This window comes from Suncus etruscus, chromosome 9 (genome assembly GCF_024139225.1).
Source record: "Suncus etruscus isolate mSunEtr1 chromosome 9, mSunEtr1.pri.cur, whole genome shotgun sequence".
NCBI lineage: Eukaryota > Metazoa > Chordata > Mammalia > Eulipotyphla > Soricidae > Suncus > Suncus etruscus.
The window spans coordinates 97,053,343-97,069,995 of NC_064856.1; the positions used below are offsets into that span (position 1 = coordinate 97,053,343).

At 53.8% G+C, this 16,653-nt stretch overlaps 2 protein-coding genes across 2 annotated transcripts; one reads left to right on the forward strand and one right to left on the reverse strand.

The window, feature by feature from the left end:
* Window positions 1-286: 286 nt before the first annotated feature.
* On the forward strand, window positions 287-5,656 carry SLC39A13 (solute carrier family 39 member 13). Its single transcript, XM_049779722.1, has 9 exons — window positions 287-636; window positions 2,298-2,411; window positions 2,524-2,648; window positions 3,249-3,353; window positions 3,439-3,528; window positions 4,135-4,185; window positions 4,326-4,458; window positions 4,565-4,664; window positions 4,766-5,656. The coding sequence occupies exons 1-9, from the start codon at window positions 336-338 to the stop codon at window positions 4,839-4,841; spliced, it is 1,095 nt and encodes a 364-aa protein (XP_049635679.1). The 5' UTR covers window positions 287-335; the 3' UTR covers window positions 4,842-5,656.
* Window positions 5,657-8,258: 2,602 nt separating this feature from the next.
* On the reverse strand, window positions 8,259-13,901 carry PSMC3 (proteasome 26S subunit, ATPase 3). Its single transcript, XM_049779881.1, has 12 exons — window positions 13,692-13,901; window positions 13,358-13,441; window positions 12,407-12,532; window positions 11,857-11,961; window positions 11,680-11,742; window positions 11,106-11,243; window positions 10,647-10,790; window positions 10,383-10,531; window positions 9,643-9,739; window positions 9,104-9,249; window positions 8,517-8,598; window positions 8,259-8,433 (listed from the first exon to the last, which is right to left on the reverse strand). Exons 1-12 carry the CDS (start codon window positions 13,716-13,718, stop codon window positions 8,323-8,325), a joined length of 1,272 nt encoding a protein of 423 aa, XP_049635838.1. The 5' UTR covers window positions 13,719-13,901; the 3' UTR covers window positions 8,259-8,322.
* Window positions 13,902-16,653: the final 2,752 nt, after the last annotated feature.

Below are 16,653 nucleotides of genomic sequence, written 5' to 3' on the forward strand. Positions count from 1 at the left end.
AGCCTCACCCTGTCATTAGGGAAAGTTTAGCCTCCAGCGGACAAACTGACACACAGCAGGCTGGCGGGAGCGAGAAGCCGGCTCCAAAGGGGAAAAAAATGTGTGCTTGGCTGGCAGGGCGGGGACTGGAGAAGCAGGGCCGCTTTGTCACTCTATCCTGACACCCAGATCCACCCTCGGAAGCTCCCCCACTCCTCCTGCTGCTGCTGCAGAAGTCAGGACCCCTGGAAGTAGGGGGGAGTGGCTAAGATGCCACGTTTCCCAAGGAAGGTTCTGGAAGGCGCAGGCTCGGTGGCAGCTCACACAAGCGACCTTCGTGTTTTTCAGCACGTGGCATGCCTGGATGTCCCTGCCCTGGCTGTGTCATGGGGGGCTGCAGGCTCTTCTTCCTCACGGCTCTTACCCTGGAGCTCCTGGGAGGGGCTGGGGGTTCCCAGCTGGCCCCCCGGAGCCGGGGGGCTGCAGCGGCCTGTCGCCTGGACAACAAGGAAAGCGAGTCCTGGGGGGCCCTGCTGAGTGGGGAGAGGCTGGACACCTGGGTCTGCTCCCTCCTGGGGTCCCTCGTGGTGGGACTGAGCGGGGTCTTCCCACTGCTTGTCATTCCCCTGGAGATGGGGGCCACGCTGCGATCAGAAGGTGGGTCTCCCTTGCTGGGGAGAGCGGGTCTAAGGTGGAGGGTGGGGGACAGCAGTGTGTCCAGGACATCTTCCGCCTTATTCACTCACATGGCAGCCTCTTCTAACAGCAGCAAGTCAGTGGATTTTGGCTCATTAGCCATTTCCCAGCAGGGGTCGTGGTTGGGACTGCTTGGGACAAGGGTGCCAGGCTCTGCCCCCTCCGGCTGGGTGATACTGGGCAGCCTATTGCCTTCAGTCTCCCTGCTAATAAAGGGGGACAGTAAAAGCCTCCCCATGGACTGCCCTGATGGGAGTGACCCAGAACTCGGAAGAAGTCTGGCTGGGTCAGGACAAAGCCGGGGGGGGGGGGGGGGCCCAATTCTCCAGTGTGTTGGGAATGAGATACAGCCTAGCACCTTCCTTTCATCCCTGCTTTTCTGCTAATGGGGTGAGGAGTCCCGCCTCAGGGCTTGCGGCTGCCTCTTGTCCCGTGCACACGTATGTTTCTGTAGAGGCGCGCCGGGACAAGACAGAGGTGAGGTCAGGTTGGAGGTACTAGAATTGCATGTGCCTGTCGCCCCACCCTTGAGACTGACTTCCTACCTGGACCAGAGCCCCAAAAATCAGCGTGAAGCAAGTGCCCAGGGCATGTACTGTGCTGTGCCAGCCTGCGGAGCTATGTCTGTGATGCCAGGCTGATGCCAGGCAGAGCGCTGGCTCTCATCTGTGCACGGCCCCCACTCCTATGGGGTCTTGCTGTCACCACACTCTTCTACACCAACTCAAGGGAGCATTCCTGCAGGTCACCAGGGGAACTCTGGATGATAAGCCCCGTTTTCTTTTGGTTTTTGGGCCACACCCAATGGTACTCAGAGGTTATTCCTGGCTCTTTGCTCAGAAATCATTCCTGGGGGCCAGGGCAATAGCACAATGGTAAGGCATTTGCCTTGCACACAACCAACACAGGACAGACCCTGTTTCGAATCCAGATATCCCAAATGCTCCCCCAAGTCTGAGCGCAGAGCCAGAGTAACACCTGAGCGCCGATGGGTGTGATCCAAAAACCCAAAATAAATAAATCATTCCTGGCAGGCTTTGGAGACTATATAGAATGCTGGGGATCAAACCTGGGTTAACTACCTGGGTGCAAGATAGATCCTCTACCTGCTGTGCTATCGCTCTAGTCCCATGAGCCCCACTTTCAAATAGGGAAGCACAGGCCCAGAGAAGGGGTGCAAGGTCACACAGCCTAGAATTAGCAACTGCTTCTGGGAACATCACCCCCACCCAGGCTCCTCTGCCCCCTGAGCCTCTGTTTACCTAGCATCCCAGGCTCTACACTCCATTCTCATAGGTATTTTCCAACTCCAGACCTGACAAGTCTATAGGAGGCCCCAAATCCCTGCCCTTTCTGAGGGTGTGGAGGGAGGCTGAGCAGATCCCAATTCATGATGTTTCATTCCCAATGGGGAAACTGAGTCTCAGGTACTCAGCTGGAGATGGGAGTGTGATTCCTAGTGCCCCTGCATGTCTTGCCCAATCCCTTGCTGAGCCCCTGTCCTTACTGTCATGGGCAGCTTTTCAGCCCAACCTCCCAGAAACCTTCGGTGTCCTGAGTCTAACACAGCAAACTGGGGCGGGGACTCTAGGGTGTCAGAGCTCAGTCTGTCTGCCTTGCAGCTGGGGCACAGCGCCTGAAGCAGCTGCTCAGCTTTGCCCTGGGAGGGCTCTTGGGCAATGTGTTCCTCCACCTGCTGCCTGAGGCATGGGCCTACACCTGCAGCAACAGCCCAGGTGAGTGAGGATCCAGGCTGGTGCAGGTGGCTGGGGTGGCAGGGACCAGGAGATCGGGGAAAGTGAGGGATATTTGCCCCCCTTCTCCATCCCAGCCGTGTGTCCCCTGCAGGTGCTGAGGGCCAGAGCTTGCAGCAACAGCAGAAGCTGGGGCTGTGGGTCATTGCTGGCTTCTTCACCTTCCTGACTTTGGAGATGATGTTCCTGGACAGGAAGGAGAAAGAAGACAGCAGCCAGGTGAGTCCCAGTGCGGGCACTCTGCTCCTTGGTCCTGTGTGGAAGCCTGAGAGGTGTCTGCCCTGGCTTGGCCACCACAGCCCATCTGGCTTTATTCTTCCAGTGGTGGCAGAATGGAGGCCTATTGTGTTTGGGGGTGCTATACTTATCCGGCAGCGAATCTCTAGCTTGATTATAGGGTGTTCCCAGGGCCAGGGAGACAGCTCAAAGGGCTTCCCTGCAAACTTCACACATGAGGCCACGCTTCAGTCCCTAACACCATAGTGCCTCAAACACTGGCACTTGCCACACCTGACCAGGAGCCTCTGAGCACCATATGGTGTGAACCAAACCCTCCCCCTGCTCCTGCAAAAAAGGGAGGGTGTTCCCAGGTAGGGAGACAGCTCAGGGCAGGGAAGGACCAGGTTCCATCCTCAGCACCACCGGAGCCCAGTACTTTTGGACTCAAGCATATGAAGGTCTGGCCAATGGCACTGAGAATCACAGGAATGACCCTGGGCTTCCCAAACAGGGGTGGATGTTCCCCGTTTCTTGCCTCACTCTTGTCTGAGTTGAGGGTGGGCATCTAATGTCACATCTCCCTTCTTTTCCCTGTCCTAGCCCCCCAGCAAAGACCCGGGTGCTGCTGCCACACTCAATGGAGGCAGCTCTCTGGTCTCGCCAGCCGCAGAGCCCGGCCTGAGCACCGTGGTCCGGAATATCCAAGTGAGTGGCCGACCCCTCAGGGCCCCTGCAGTGGTCAGTGGTATCTCCAGTCCTGCTGAGCCCTGGTGTCCTCTTATTCCCCCAGGTCAGCGGCTACCTCAACCTATTGGCCAATACCATAGACAACTTCACGCATGGGCTGGCTGTGGCCGCCAGCTTCCTTGTGAGCAAGAAGGTGCGTGGGGGAGCAGGCGGGGCCCCGCAGTCCCAGGGAGACGAGGCCTGTGTGGCCCCCCACACCTGCTCTGCGCCCTGCTTCCTCCATCTCCACACCCCCCATGGAAGTCCCACCTCCTGGCTGCTCTTCTGGACACGGCCTCCTTCTGTCCTCAACCACTGGCTCTTGTTGCTGCAAACACGGCTTCTTGGGGTCCCATGCTTCTGCCAGGCTGCTGGAGGGGCCCAGTCGGCTTCTCGAAGCTTCTCCTGCCATCTCCTTGCTCTGCCCCAGGCGCCTGCCTGTTCTTGAATTGGTGGAGTCCTTTCTGCCTCATGGCCTTATCCTCACTGTTCCCTCAGCCTGGAATGTTCTTCCTCTTACCCCTGGACCTTCCAGTCTCTGCCTCTGCACTTTCTCCCAGAGGCCTTCCGGGCATGTGGGGTCATTCTTGCGTGATAGCTCGAGCCTGGCCTTCCTCGCCAGCCCGTTCACCCCAGGCGCTTTCTCCGGCCCACTAGACCACCGTTTCTAGCCACCCAAACACACAGGGCAGAGCAGACACCGGGAGATGGGTGGGCAGGGAGCATCCCGGCACAGGCCCCCAGACTCCCATTCCTGCAGATCGGGTTCCTGACCACCATGGCTATCCTCCTGCACGAGATCCCCCATGAGGTGAGTACAGGGGGCTCCATAACTGGGGATGGATGTGAGAAGGGGCTGCCCACAGGGTCCGGGAGCCATTCCACTGCCAAGGTTGTGACATATGCGTCCAGAACCAGGCACTTAGGGCAATCCTATGGACTTCCCCTCAGGTGGGCGACTTTGCCATCCTGCTCCGTGCTGGCTTTGACCGATGGAGTGCAGCCAAGTTGCAGCTCTCGACGGCGCTGGGAGGCATGCTGGGGGCCTGCTTCGCCATCTGCACCCAGTCTCCCAAGGGAGTAGGTACGGGCGTGGGGGTGGTGCGGCAGGTGGCGGTGAGCTGGGGGGGTTCAGCGGGGACCCCGGGTGGCTGTGGGCGGCAGCCAGCGGCCTCCTTCTTCCCGTGCAGAGGAGACGGTAGCCTGGGTCCTGCCTTTCACGTCGGGCGGCTTCCTTTACATCGCCCTGGTCAATGTACTCCCTGACCTCCTGGAAGAAGATGACCCATGGTGAGTGGGACCCCGGCACTCCAGCAGCCTGCGACGAGGGGTGGGAGCGAGGGTATGTCTGGCCCCTGCAGCTCTGAGCCAGCACTCTCTGTCCTCTACAGGCACTCTCTGCAGCAAATTCTCCTGCTGTGCTCGGGCATCCTGGTTATGGTGCTGTTCTCGCTCTTCGTGGACTAACCACAGCCCAGCCCCACACCCCAGCCCCTGCACAATAGACTCTTCACCCTTTCGAGCGTGTGTGAGGCAGAGGGCGAGTGGCCGAGCGCGCTCTGGGAGCCCTGAGCAGGCAGGTGGCCGTGCCCAGGTTGGACAGGTTGGACCGACACTGTGAGCCCCGTGCGGAGCCCTCCCTGCTATGCAGTCCACGGGGAGCAGAGCCCTTTCCCCCCGAGGAGATCTTTTTCTCAACAGGAGCGCACAGGGAGGACCTGGGTTGTTGGGGCACCGCTGCCCAGGCACCGCAGTTCGGGCTCATCATCCCAGTCATCCTTTCCAGCTCCAAGGCCAAAGCAAGGAGAGGCAGGTGCTGGTGGAGCCGCTTCACTCACAGCTGCCCGCAGCCAGATCCTTGGCTCCTTACCTCCTCCCTGGCAGTGTGGCAACTTCTGCCACCTCCAGCTGCCAAACAGCAGCCTGCAGGGTAGAGGGCAGAGGTTGGCCAGAGGCTTCCCAGGCAGAGTAGGCTGGGGGCAGAGGGAGCCTACCAGGGTCCCTCTCCCTGCTCAGGCCCCATCCAGTTCTGGGTACGGGGGTGGTGAGGACGCGACATTGTCAGCTATCAGGAATGTGCTCTGGGAGAACACTGAAGCCATAATCCCCAGCTATTTCCCTTGGCCGAGGCCCAAGGACTCAGCTGGCCTCTGAGTCCCGGCCCCTGCCGCCTGCCACGCACGTTCTGAAGGGGAAGGGCTGGGAAGCAGTTCTGTGGTTCCGTTTTATCTGTAAATACCTGTTCTATATATAAGATGCAAATAAATATTATATACAGACTGACTGGCTTTTCCAGACCCTGCACCCCCATTGCTCCTGCCTCCTGGCCCTTCTGTTCCATACTGTCTCTGAACCAGCATCCCTGGAAGGCCCATTGGTCAGGGCACACATTTCATGTAATGAAATACCAGCCCGGCACCATAACCCTCAACCCCCAGGAGTATTGTTCCTACTCTTACATTGCCAGCCAGTGGCTTTATCGCTGCCCAAACTGGGAAATTTTTTTTTCTATCCCCCACTCCCCCACCCCAAACTGGAAAATTTTTAATGAAGGAGCCTTAGCCACAAAGTGGCTCCAGATAGAACCTTAACAGAATTTTCTATCAAAAAAGGGCTGGGGAGACAGCTTAGCAGACTAGTATGCAAGTTTTACATGTAGGTGGCTCAGGTTTGATCCCTAGCTGTGTGGTCTGAGCAATGTTAAGTGTGGCCCCAAAATCAAAGGAAAAATAGCAGCACACCACGGCTAGCACAGTGCTTGCCTCCCAGCTCCCATATGTAAGGTCCTGAACTTGATTTCATACCATATATGATCGAGGTGGAGTAGATCTTATAAAACCACATTGGCGGGGCCAGAGCAATAGCTCAGTGGGTAGGACATTTGCCTTGCATGTGACTGACCTGAGTTCAATCACCAGCATCCCATACATTCCCCGAAGGCTGCTAAGAGTAACTGCTGAGTGCAGAGCCAGGAGTAATCCCTGAGTACCACCAGGTGTAGTCCAAATAATGGCTGGAAAGATAATTTGGTGGATAGGATATATGCCTTGCACATGGCCGAACCAGGTTCGATCCCCAGCATTCCATATGGTCCTGAGCACCACTGATGTGGCTCAAAAACAAAAGCAGAAAAACCTTGTAAACCCCACACCTCTTATTAGGATAAAGATAGTCTCCAGCACTAGGGGGCACAGCTTCCCAACATGGTTTCAGGAGAGGACTGTTACCAAGAACCAGCACAACCTTCTCTGGCTCTGCGGCCCAGAAGAGGTGGCACATTGTTCTCTCAGTGGCAGGCACTCAGCCAATATAATACTGGTGAGAAGTCAAAAATTTAGTGAGGTGCGAGCAAAAGGCAACTCAGAGGTTATGCTAGGGGTCCATGACCAGGATGCCAAGAGAACAAAATCACTAGGAAAAATGAGGCTGGGGCCAGAGAGATAGCACAGCGGTAGGGCATTTGCCTTAGACGCTGAAGGACAGTGGTTCGAATCCCAGCATCTCATATGGTCCCCCGAGCCTGCCAGGAGCGATTTCTGAGCATAGAGCCAGGAGGAACCCGAGCGCTGCCAGGTGTGACCCAAAAACAAAAAAATAAAAAAAAGGAAAAATGAGGCTAAGCCCCTCAGGAATAGCAGGAGGTAGGGGGATGACTAAAGGAAACCATCTCCTGAGGGAGGAGAGGTAACAGTAAGGGACTTTCTCAAAAGGACAAATGAGAGCCAGAGCGATAGTAAAGCAGGTGAGTGTTTGCTTTGCATGCAGTCGACCCACGTTTGATCTCAGCCTCCCGTATTGGTCCCCCCAAGCATACCAAGAATGATTCCTGAGTGCAGAGCAGGAGTAACCCCTAGCGTTGCTGGGTGTGTGTGTTGGGATATGTATGTGCTGGGGGTGGGTGTGGGTGTGTGCTTGAGCACGCTGGGGATGTGTGTGTGTGTGTGCACCACCACCACCACCACCCCCCAAAAAAAAGGACAAATGAGAGTTCTGAAGAAGCTGCTCCTTGAGAGGAATCCTGGTTCGACAGTGGCTGAAAATGAAGCTGGTCCTAGGGTGAGTCTACCCTGTCCAGGCACCTAATCAACAAAGCTAACTGCAGAAATTCTGCATAAGACCCCAGAGCACAGATTGAGCCCTCAACTGATAATGAGGGTGCCAGGGTGGAGCCAGAACTGGAAAACTGGTGGCCAACTGGATCGTCCAGACCCCAACAGACCTCTGACAGGCCTTGGGGCTGACAGACCAGGGGCAGGAGCACACACAGCAAGACAGAGATCAGTGAAGAACAGCTGAGTGGCCCTGGTTAGATTCCTTTCTCAGCCAAAAGTACTCACAGTACAGCGGGTAGAATACTTGCCTTGCACATGGCCAACCTGGATTTGATCCTCGGGATCCCATAGGGTCCCCTGAGCCCTCCAGGAATGATGTCTAAGCAGAGCCAAAGCCCCTGAGCATCCAATGGGTGTGCTCCCTAATTCTCAAAAAAAAAAAAAAGTGATAGAGACATGGACAGTAAAGAGGCAGAAGTGGCCAGGAAACAAGGTAGAGTTTTGGGAAGCCAGATTCAGAGTTGGCTTTCCAAAGCTAGGGATGCACCCCCAAAGCAGAAAGCAAGCACTTCTCTTAGTTCCAGAGCTGTGGGGCCACCAGCCACTTCCAGCTCAAGAAGACCTTTGTGAGTTTCAGCAGGGACCTTGGGGGTGGGAGTGGCAGCAGAAGACCTCAGACAGAGGCAACACAAATTCTCCCAGAAGGGCTCCCCTGGACAGCTACAACTTGGATTGTCAAATGCAGCAGCAGCAGCAGCAGCACTGGAGAAGGGCCTCCTACCCATGGCTGCACTTCAACTGGGGCCCAGGAAGAGAAGGAAGGAGGCCAGACTGCAGGGCCCAGAAAGCATCTTTTATTCCAATCCAACCAGCAAGAGCAGGGGCGGCGTGAACACCTATGCATAGTACTGCAGGTTGGCTTTCTTCTTGGCCTGCACCTCCAGGATGCCCTCCATGTAGTCCTCGTGGGTGAGTTCTGTGGCTCCTCTGCGCAGTGCGATCATACCCTGTGCCCGGAACACACAGGCTGAGTCCCAGAAGCCGACTCAGCCCCTCCCCCGCAGGGACACAGGCTCGAACCCCCACTTACCGCCTCCACACACACGGCCTTGCACTGTGCTCCATTAAAGTCATCCGTGCAGCGAGCGAGCTCTTCGTAGTTGACATCCGGACTAGAGGGGAGGACACACATTGGGAGCACATTTAACAACCTCTCAGGATCTCCCCCATAAACAATAAGGTCCACTCACCCAGGAAGCCCTGCTCTCAAAATTTGGGGCTGGGAGCAAAGGGTCATAGCCAGTCAGGAACTTGAACATGAGACCCCAGGGATGGATTCGCCTGTGGCAAGGGGGCAGGAGGTTGTGGAAATGAAATGGCCCAGTCCCCTTTCCCCAGAAGTGTAGGCCCTGTGCGGGAAACAGAGGCTCTGGATGCCAGCACTGTGCCTCATGTCACATAGCTCTGGGACAGTGTCCTCCACAGAGGAAACTGAGGCAAGTGAGAAGATACCACCTGCTGCAGTCTGTGTCCCTGGCTAGGGTGCCCTGGCCTGGGGCTATGTTCAGTGGGGAACAGGGGGAGCCCAGGAACTGAGGGGGTCTATGACCTGTACCTTCTGAGTTTGTGAGAGCTGAATTTGGGAACAAACTTAAAGAACCACCTGCACTGGCTCACCTGACGTTCATCTTCCGGGAGTGGATCTGCATGATTCTAGCCCTGGCCTCCTCATTGGGCATTGGGAACTCAATCTTACGGTCCAGACGGCCTGAGCGGAGCAGGGCAGGGTCCAGGATATCGACCCTGTTGGTAGCTGCAATGACCTGAGTAAAGGAAAGCATCAGCAACTTGAAATCAGGAGCAACAGGCTCTAAGACAGACCAGTCATGGCCAGAGAAAGCAGAGGTATCTTTGGTTCTGAGGGAAAGCAGGGAATAAAAGACCCCGATCCTATTTCCAGTCAAACAAGTTGTGGGACAAGAAGATTCCCCTCTGGGGCTGGAGTAACAGCACAGTGGGTAGGGTGTTTGCTTTGCACATGGCTGTCCTGGGTTTGATTCCAGCATCCCAAATGGTCCCCCAAGCCTAGGAGTGATTTCTGAGTGCAGAGAAGGGGTAACCCCTGAGCACCATGTGTAGCCAAAAAGCAAAACAATAAAAGGTCCCCTCACCCCTAACCCCAGTTCACTTCATCTGCAGAGTGGAGAAATACTCACCTTCACTTGTGTATTGGGCTGGAACCCATCCAGTTGGTTTAGAAGCTCCAGCATGGTCCTCTGCACCTCCCGATCCCCAGCCTTCTCACTGTCAAAGCTGAACACACAGAAGGCCAGGCATGCTGGTGAGGTCATAGCACAGCTGATCCTGCCCTCCAAGCTGACAGAGGCCAACTCTGATCGTCCAAAGAGGAAAGAACCTCCTTGGGACCCCAAGCCCAGGAGTGGTCCAGAGATGTCAGTATTGGGATTGCTATATCCCGACTGGAATACTGGAATCTGGCCTAGACTTGGGGTCTCAGAGGGAGGCCCCTGCAATGCCGCCTGAGAGGGGACCCTTCAGCTGAAGGCTAAACCACACACCAGCTGGTTCAGAACAATGAAGAACAGAATGAGGGGAGGAAGGAGGAAACAGTAAAGCAAGAGGAGGCCTGAAAACTGGAAGGACAGGGGGGTAGGGGGACAGAGATAGCCACCCACATGGGGTTGCAGGCCGTGACAAGCCCAGCACTGATGCCAAGCTGTAATGAGGAGTCCCAGAGTTTCAGGTAGGCCCTGTTGGGGTGGGGGACAGTGGGTGCCTGAGTGACATGACCAGTTTTGAAAGAAACATGTGAGCAGCCATGAGGGAAAGCTGCAGGAAAACCAGTTAGAGGAGAAACGCCAAAGCTGAAGCCAGATGTCCAGCTGGCACCAACAGAGGAAAGGACAAGGTGGGAGAATGGGGTCCATCTCCTTACCGCTTAGTGCCAATGGCATCCAGTTCATCAATGAAGATGATGGACGGGGCTTTCTCCTTGGCCAGGGCAAAAGCATCCCGAACCAGCTTGGCCCCATCCCCAATGAACATCTGCACCAACTGGGGACCAGCCAGCTTCAGGAAGGTGGCCTGCGGGGGATGGGGTACGACAATCAGGCCAAGGCACCAGGAGAGGCCCTCTGAGCCCACCTAGTCGAGCTTTCAGTCACACCCACATTCTCCTCATCCTGCCAGAAGTCATCACCTTGGTCTGTGCAGCACAGGCTCGGGCTAGGAGGGTCTTTCCAGTACCGGGGGGACCATACATAAGCACCCCCTTTGGAGGCTGAATTCCCAAGTTCTCAAACTTCTCCTTGTGGTTCATGGGGAGGACAATGGCTTCAACCAGCTGCAAGGAAGAAGTCCTGGGTGAGGGAGAGTGAAACCACGACAATCCTGGCTTTACCCCCACTCCAATCCAGAGGTTTGTCTCTACTTCCATACCACGGCTCAGCTACGGCCTTGGCAAGAAGAGCAGACCTTGCACAGACTCGACCAATAACCAGTAGGTGAGTTTCATACCAGACTCTGCTTTTCCAGCACCCCTCAACCAGTTGCACTCTACCTCAGGATCTCAGTTTACTAAAGTGTTTGAGCATCACCCTGTCCAGCAGGAGGAAACGATCCATAAATGCAGAAGACAGCAGAGCTGTCCCACCCTCACCTCCTGGATCTGCTTGTCAAGGCCGCCTATGTCACTGTACTGCTCCGTGGGTCTCTCGTCCACCTCCATGGCCTTCACTCTTGAGTCATACTCTGTCGGCAGGGTCTCCAGAATCAGGTAGGAATCTTTGTTCACACCCTAAGGACAGAGCAAGAAGCCTGCACACATGCCACAGGTCTGCCAAAGGGATGAGACAAGCCCGGGACAATACAAGAATCAATCAATCAATAAAAACAAGCAAACAGGACAAGAAGATAGCAAGCAGATAGAGTGCTTGACTTAGATGCAGTCCATCGGAATTGATCCCTAGCATCCCATATGGTCCTTCAAGTAATCACCAGGAGTAATTCCTGAGTGCAGAGCCAAGAATAACCCCTGAACATCACCAGATGTAAACTAAAAACAAAAGAACCACAGAAACAACAGAAAAAAAGCATATATAGGACAGAAAAATGCAGTCAGTTCTGCCATAAGCCAAGGCCAACACCAAGACCCAAAGCTGGGGCAGGGTATCAGCAAGTAGGTGGGTGAACCTTTGGGAAAGTCCTCCTTAATGCAGGGATCCCCGACTCACCACCAGGTCTCCCGGCTTCAGCTTTTCCGCATCCACCAAGCCAATTACAGGCAAGAAGTAAGTCTGGAAGAGACATCAGGAGTAGGGTTAGTCACAGCCCTCAGTGAGGGCCCTTGTCCTGAGCCCCATCAACCCAACTCCCCGCTGCTTTCCCATGCCCAAATGGACTGGTTGTACCTGCCGCGTGGAGGTCTTGATCACAGCACATTTGCCTTTCCGTTGGGAGTCTAGGTCAATATTGGCACCATCCTCTTCTTGGTCATTGGGATCCACGTCCAGGAGCTGGGAAGGGATAAAGCTCAGATCAAGAAGCCCTGCTCAGCACTAGCCTTGCGTGGGACCAACCCAGGAGTAATTCTGATAACTCTGCCAGGAGTAATAAATACTTCTGCCAGGAGTAATTTCTGAGGACAAAGACAGGAGTAACCCCTGAAAACTGCCAGATATGGCCCCAAACAAAGAAGCCCTGCTCAGCCCTTGAAGTCTCCAGGACCCAGAACTGCTGGACCCTGCAGGGCAGACTGGACACCCCACCTCTCTTCCCAGCTGGTCCCTTGGGCACGGCCAAAGAGCGGAGAACAAGAGGGAAACACTAAGGTCTACTGGGGTTCTCCATCTCTACCGAGTTCTCCCCACTGATAGAAACAGACCTGTGAGGCTTCTCAGGATCACACCTGCACCCCCACTCCCACCCCTAGCCCCTCTTCCCCTCCACATGCACACACACCTCGATGACGTTGGACACCAGGTAGGGCAGGGTCTTGTTCACTTTGATCTTCTCACTGTTCTCTTTGATCTTGTCCTTCATGGCCTGCAGCTCATGGGTAACTCGCAGCACTTCACTCTTCATGATCTGGGAGCAGGGAGAGTCTCAGCTTGGGCTCAGCCCGGGCTTGGGGTCCCTCCTGACGGCCGAGGTTCTAACCACCCCAATCTGTCCAGCTGCAACCAAACTTTCCCCATGAACTGACTTTGTGGCCACTGCCAGATTAGTATTAGTATTAAAACCTCCTAATACTGCCTGCCCTCCCTTCCTTCCTTCCTCCCCTTTTTTTTTTCTTTCTTTTCCTTGTGTAGATGTATTAGGGGGTGCAGCCTGTAGTGCCTAGGACTCACTCCAGGTAAGGCTGAATGGAAACTTATGAGATACCAGGGATGGAACCTAGACTGGCTGAGTACAAGGTTAAGCATCCCACCAACTATAGTATCGCTCTAGCCCCCCTCTCGTTGCAGTTTTAACTGAGAACCAAGGTGGTCTTGACACACAGTGGTGAGGGCTGCCCTTTATTAAGGAAGTTTCCCTGAGTGTCTCGCAGCCTTAGATAAAATGGACTTTCCTAAAAGGATCGGCAAAAGAAACCCTTAAAGATTTGTCTGCAGGGCTGGAAAGCAACAGTACAGGGGGTAAGGCATATTTGCTTTGCCTGCAATCGATCAGGACTCGATCCTAGGCATCTCATCTGGTCCCTGGAGCACTACCAGGAGTGATTCCTGAGCACAAAGCCAGGAGTAACACCTAAGAACCATGATGAATGGCGTGATGGCATGATCCAAAAACAAAAGAGAATTCCCTTTTTTCTCTTTTCCTGACAGTTTAAAAATCAGCAACCTCCAAACCTCCTTAGAGCTTCGGGAGAGGAATCTGGGGGTGCTCTGGGAGTTGGGGTTCTGTGCCCACCTTGATTTCACTGTCCAGCAGCCTCGTGCGCTGGATGATCTCTTCTGTGGACATCTTGAGCACTTCTTCCCCGATTCCATCTTGCTGTAAAAGGGGTAAAGGAGAGAATTATTTGTTTGTTTGTTTGTTTGTTTGTTTGTTTTGGGGGGTTTCCTTCTAAACTCAAGGCAGGCAAATCGCATCCTCTCTGCCTGTGGGTTCCCCAACCGTATAAATCAGTACAGGACCCCGAAACGGGCCTGACCCGAAACCCCAGCCACCTCGCCCCCTTGGGCCAAAGCGGGGTCCGCGTTGCCCGCGGTATCGGGGCGCCCCGACTCATGCAGCCCCGCACCTCGGCCTCATCCCACACCGTCGCCATCTTGTCCTGCCGAGTCACTGGGCTGGCGAGACTCGGCGGCAGATTCGCCACCTCCCTCGGAGGAGCAGCGCGGAGACCGCACTGGGAAGGCGAAAGGCGAGGAGAAATTAAACCCGTCTTTTTTCCATGCTCCCCAACGAGCGGCGGACTTCGCTCCCCAAATCCAGACTCCGGACGGAGGAGACACCCCAATAGCGTGCGGCCGAAGCGAATCTGCTTCCGTGATTACAAGACTCTGGAGGACCCGCCCCCCTGATAAGTTCCCGCCCCCATCCTGTTCCTACCTGCACTCATTGGTCCGCGCGCTCAGTAGGTGGAGTCTGGAAGAAAAACCGGAAAAGGGAAAGGGAAACGGACGCCGCGAAGGACTATGGGAGATGTAGTTTTATTGCGGGAGCTCGCGGGACTTTAAGCTCGATCTCGAGGTCTAACTAGGAATTAGGGGGTGCAGATTTTGGTGGTGCCACGCAAGTTATAAAAAAAAAAAAAAGTAGGGGCCCAGGGAGATAGCACAGCGGCGTTTGCCTTGCAAGCAGCCAATCCAGGACCAAAGGTGGTTGGTTCGAATCCCGGCATCCCATATGGTCCCCCGTGCCTGCCAGGAGCTATTTCTGAGCAGACAGCCAGGAGTAACCCCTGAGCATCGCCAGGTGTGGCCCAAAAACCGAAAAAGAAAAAAAAAAAAAAAGTACGCCAGGGATATGCAAAGGGACAAAACTGTAAAGAGGCTTAACACTTCAGGTTCCCTTTTTATTATTGCTACTTCGGAAAGCAGTAAATAGAACACCCAGGATTCAAAAGAGAATCATTTAACCAGATTAAAGAAAGAAATCACTATTGTTTTATTAACTTCAAAGAACTGCCCATGTGGGATAAGTGCAAGTGACAAACGCCTGTAGTGATCTAGGGAAATGAATCAAATGGACCCTGAAGCACTGCTGGATGTTGTCTTCAATCAAAAGTGAGACTAGAGGGCCGGAGAGATAGCATGGAGGTAAGGCGTTTGCCTTTCATGCAGAAGGTCATCGGTTCGAATCCCGGCATCCCATATGGTCCCCCGTGCCTGCCAGGAGCAATTTCTGAGCATGGAGTCAGGAGTAACCCCTGAGTACTGCGGGGTGTGACCCAAAAACCACCAAAAAAAAAAGAGAGAGTGAGACTAGGAAGGCATAGCAATAATAGCACAGATAGTAGGCCTTTTGCCTTGCACAAGCCTACCCGAGTTCGATTCCCAGACCTATATGATACCCCTATCCTGCCAGGAGTATTTTCTGAGCTCAGAGTCAGGTACCCCTGAGCATTTCTGGGTGTGCCTCAGAGGGGGAAAAAGTGAGACGACTAGGTTTTTAGCAAGGTGGGCTCTAGGAAGGATTCTGGAGCTAAGACTAGGTCAGAGAACACTTCTTTTTAACCTGGGACCTGGGCCCGTCTACATTCATGTCTCTCAGCCACCATGCAAGGCTTGAGACGAAATAACTAAGGTGAGGAATCTAAAGCAGAATTGTAGAGGGGAAGACCTTTGTTTGTATGGCCCTACCTGCATGGCCAGAAAGCTGTTTCCATTGTACCCCACTTCCTCTGAAAACAAGACATTTTAGAGGCCAGGGAGTTACTCAGCTGTAGAGAATTTGCCTTGTATGTATCAGACCCTGGGTTCTTTTCCCAGCAGTCCCCCTAAAATGTTAAAATTTGGGTGATGGAGAGAGTAAAGTGGGCAGGAAGACTCAAGTTCCATTGATGTCCAGCACCCCATATGGTCCTCACCACTACTACCAGGAGTGATCCCTGAGCACAGAACCAAGAGTAATCCTTGAGCACCTGCAGCAGTGATCCTTGAGCACAGAGCCAGGAATACTATTGACTTTCAAGTCCTGAGTTCTGTGAAGTACTATTAAACCCTGAGTACTATTGACTGTGCCCGGAACTTAATCAAATAAAAAAATTATGAAGACTGAGGGGAACAGTTCAAAAGGCTAAAGTGCATGCTTTGCTCAGATAATTTAGTTCAAATGATAATGCTACATGCAGGTAATATAAGTTGGTAAAAAACACTATTGTAACCTAAACCAGCCCAAAGACATAAAGGCCACTGGCAGAAAATGCCATGAGGGTCAGAGAGACAGTCCAGTAAGTAAAACATAGTCCTTGCATGCAGATGACCTGGGTTCAATACCAGGTATATCCCATATGGTTCACTAAGCATCACCAGTAGTAATTCCTGAATGAAGACCCAGGAGTAACTCTTGAGAGTGACAGGTGTGATCTCTCCAAAAAGAGAGAGAAAAAAGAACCACTCTAGGAGCCCAGAAAGCCACTGAGATACAAAATTTCAGACTCAGAGCAGTGCTGGCTCCCTGAGAAGAGAGGCAGCACACTCAAAGGCAGGAAATGAAGAATGGACAAGTAGAAGTTAATGTTCTTCTCTGGAAAAGGTTCATTGATTCCTATGTAAATAATCTAGAACATAATAAAGATTTAAAAAGACACAAGAATAGGGGCTGGAGAGATAGCACAGCGGTAGGACATTTGCTTTGCACGCAGCCGATCCAGAAAGAATGACGGTTCAAATCCTGGCATCCCATATGGTCTCCTGAGCATGCCAGGAGCGATTTCTGAGTGCAGAGTCAGGAGTAACCCCTGAGTGCCCCTGGGTGTGGCCCCAAAACCAAAAAAAAGTTATGAAAGAAAGCAGTTATGAAAAATATCTATTCGGGGGGCTGGAGAGATAGCATGGAGGTAAGGCATTTGCCTTTCATGCAGGAGGTCATTGGTTCGAATCCCGGCGTCCCATATGGTGTCCCCCCCCCCCCCCCGTGCCTACCAGGAGCAATTTCTGAGCATGGAGCCAGGAATAACCCCTGAGCACTGCCGGGTGTGACCCAAAAACCACAAAAAAAAAAAAAAAAGAAAAGAAAAATATCTATTCGGGCCCGGA

Bases quoted from the DNA above. Each gene is read 5' to 3' on its own strand.
- PSMC3 (XM_049779881.1), bottom strand. From the start codon at position 13,718: ATGGCGACGGTGTGGGATGAGGCCGAG. The intron at 10,791-11,105 runs GTGAGGGTGGGA...TCTTCCTTGCAG, and splicing joins TTGACAAGCAGATCCAGGAG to CTGGTTGAAGCCATTGTCCT. The intron at 8,599-9,103 runs GTGAGCCAGTGC...CCTCCCCTCTAG, and splicing joins TCCCGGAAGATGAACGTCAG to TCCGGATGTCAACTACGAAG.
- SLC39A13 (XM_049779722.1), top strand. From the start codon at position 336: ATGCCTGGATGTCCCTGCCCTGGCTGTGTCATGGGGGGCTGCAGGCTC. The intron at 2,649-3,248 runs GTGAGTCCCAGT...TCCCTGTCCTAG, and splicing joins AGAAAGAAGACAGCAGCCAG to CCCCCCAGCAAAGACCCGGG. The intron at 4,459-4,564 runs GTACGGGCGTGG...CTTCCCGTGCAG, and splicing joins CCAGTCTCCCAAGGGAGTAG to AGGAGACGGTAGCCTGGGTC.